Source organism: Hyperoodon ampullatus, assembly GCF_949752795.1.
Source record: "Hyperoodon ampullatus genome assembly, chromosome: 4".
NCBI lineage: Eukaryota > Metazoa > Chordata > Mammalia > Artiodactyla > Ziphiidae > Hyperoodon > Hyperoodon ampullatus.
In genome coordinates, this window is record NC_136917.1 from 118,438,819 (window position 1) to 118,440,981 (window position 2,163).

The 2,163-nt window shown below is 51.6% G+C and overlaps 1 protein-coding gene across 1 annotated transcript; it reads right to left on the reverse strand.

The window, feature by feature from the left end:
- Positions 1-478: 478 nt before the first annotated feature.
- Positions 479-1,403, reverse strand: TMEM174 (transmembrane protein 174; the record flags this gene model as incomplete). The annotated part of the gene is made up of 2 exons (XM_079701604.1): positions 479-584; positions 775-1,403. The coding sequence occupies 2 exons, from the start codon at positions 1,401-1,403 to the stop codon at positions 479-481; spliced, it is 735 nt and encodes a 244-aa protein (XP_079557730.1).
- Positions 1,404-2,163: the final 760 nt, after the last annotated feature.

A 2,163-nucleotide genomic window follows, 5' to 3' on the forward strand; every position in this document is an offset into this window, starting at 1 on the left:
ACGCCAGATGGCAACCAAGTTCTTATACATATGAAGACCCCCAGGTGAGAACAGGAACTGGGAAATCTCCATTTGAGCCCGTTTTCTATTCCCTGCTTCCTTCCCCTACCCCCATTCTCACTACTGTGGAAACTCCCAAAGTCACAGCAGTAGTGATTTTTCCCTTGGCTACTGGAGCTCAAATTAAGACACCAGTGCGTTCCAGTGGGAAAGGGGTGGGTGGTGAATAAACAGGTGAAATTCCTGATCCTGAGCCATATCCAGGGGATTTCTAGCTCGACCGGAAGTGCATATCCCCACCCTAGTCTAATTTTTAACAGTCAGAGAGATTCTACCTCCCATTTTCCCCTTCCCTACCTCGAATGGTATCTGTCAGGCTTCCTGGGCTGCTCTGTTGTCTAACTCCTGCAGGTCACAGCATAGAACACTTCAGTTGTCAGCAAAAAACTAAAACTCTGTGCCCTCAGCCGCATAGTCTCTAGCGAGGGAGGGAGCATATTTCCTCATAGCGGGGAGGAGAGAAGCAGGCAGAGTCCTCATCTCCCAGCTGTGTCTCTTCTAGCTGCTCAGCCTCAAGGCTGGTCCTGAAATGGGAGCAGAAAGCACAAGATGCATTACAGCCCACAGCACCACTCTCAGAACCAATGCCACCATCCTGGCAACGGGCCACACGGAGATCTGCAGTCTCCCACCACCTTCCTTACAGACCAAACACAGCCATAGACCGTGACTGCCACAGCTGGAAGGGGAGCATCCCCAAGGCACACACCCTACCTGTCATTTCCACCGTCCACGAAGGAAGGGTAGTCCTGGTCATCCACAAAGGCAGCATTCTCTGGAGGGTAGATGGTGTAGTACTGAGGAGGGCTTGGCATGGTGGCCACCGTCCCTCCAGATGGTATGAGGCCACACGGGTTCACCACTGGCTGCAGGTAGGTGGTGTTCATCCCCATGGGATCTTGAGAGCCATAAGGAGGAGGGATATACTGCACCACGGTGGCCCCATGGAAGGTGATGGGTTGGTTGATACCAGTGAAAACAAACGATTGTCCTCCTGCCGTCTGCTCCGAGTCCGGGAGCCTCTCCTCACTTTCTTTGCACAATTGGCAAGAGAACATTTTGAACTTGCAGACGGCAATCAGGATGAATGTCACCCCCACTGACAGCAGGATGGGCCCAAGGAGCTGGGTCCATTCAAAGTGGGAGACTCCTTGGTGTTTGATCCAGCCCATGATGGTGAATGTGATCCCCACCAGTCCCAGGAAGATGCCTGAGAAGAGCAAGGTGGCCCCCGCCTTGTCGTCATCCGACACCTGGATGTCAGCAGTACTGGGTGTGTAAGGAGTGACCGAAAACACGTTGAGAGGGACCTCTTCCCTGCGGCCGCGGCCCTGCTCTGTCATCCTTACACTTCTTCAAGGGGAAAGAGGTTGTGAGAGCTCCTGAGGGCAGAGCAAAGGAATCCCAGGTTCAGATTAGTTATGGAAGAACTTTGGGCTTCTGTGGTTAACAGAGTAGAACATGCAGAGCCCTGAACTTTGTTTAGAAGAATAAAGGTCTGAGAAGTGAAGCCTGAGTCTTTCTCATATATTGTCAACAATTGGAGGCCTCTGATTTGCAATTCAATGACAAGCTCTCTCTCTTCCCATTCATTCACTCATTCAGAAAGTTTTTACTGAGCCCATCTTATGTGCCAGGCGGTACTTTTTTAGATGTGGTAGGCACTGCTCCAAGGCTCTGTTTGCATCCTACCCAAACCAAGATTGTAGAAACAGCAGAGGACTCCCCAGGGTCTCTGGTTGTGCAGGGGCCCTTGATGTGTCCACCACATGCTCAGGAATCTAACCCAACCTTCCTGCTGGGTCAGCTCACTAGAAATAGACAGAGACCTGTTTCATGACTGTCTGTTTTCCTTCCCACCCCAGGAATCTCTAGTTGTGATGACAAACTTTCATAGCAACTCTCACAAAGCTCTGAGGTCCTGCTCTTTCCTGGCCAGCTCCAAGTGCCTTTGCTTTCAGCATTTGGGGAACAATTCCAGCTGTGGGAGAGGAAAGACACCCTAGAGGCCTTTCCATGCACCACGTCATTGGCAGAGCATCAGGTAGGACCTGGGGTCTCAGGGACACACACTTCAGACCCTGGCTCAGTAGTGGCAGCACA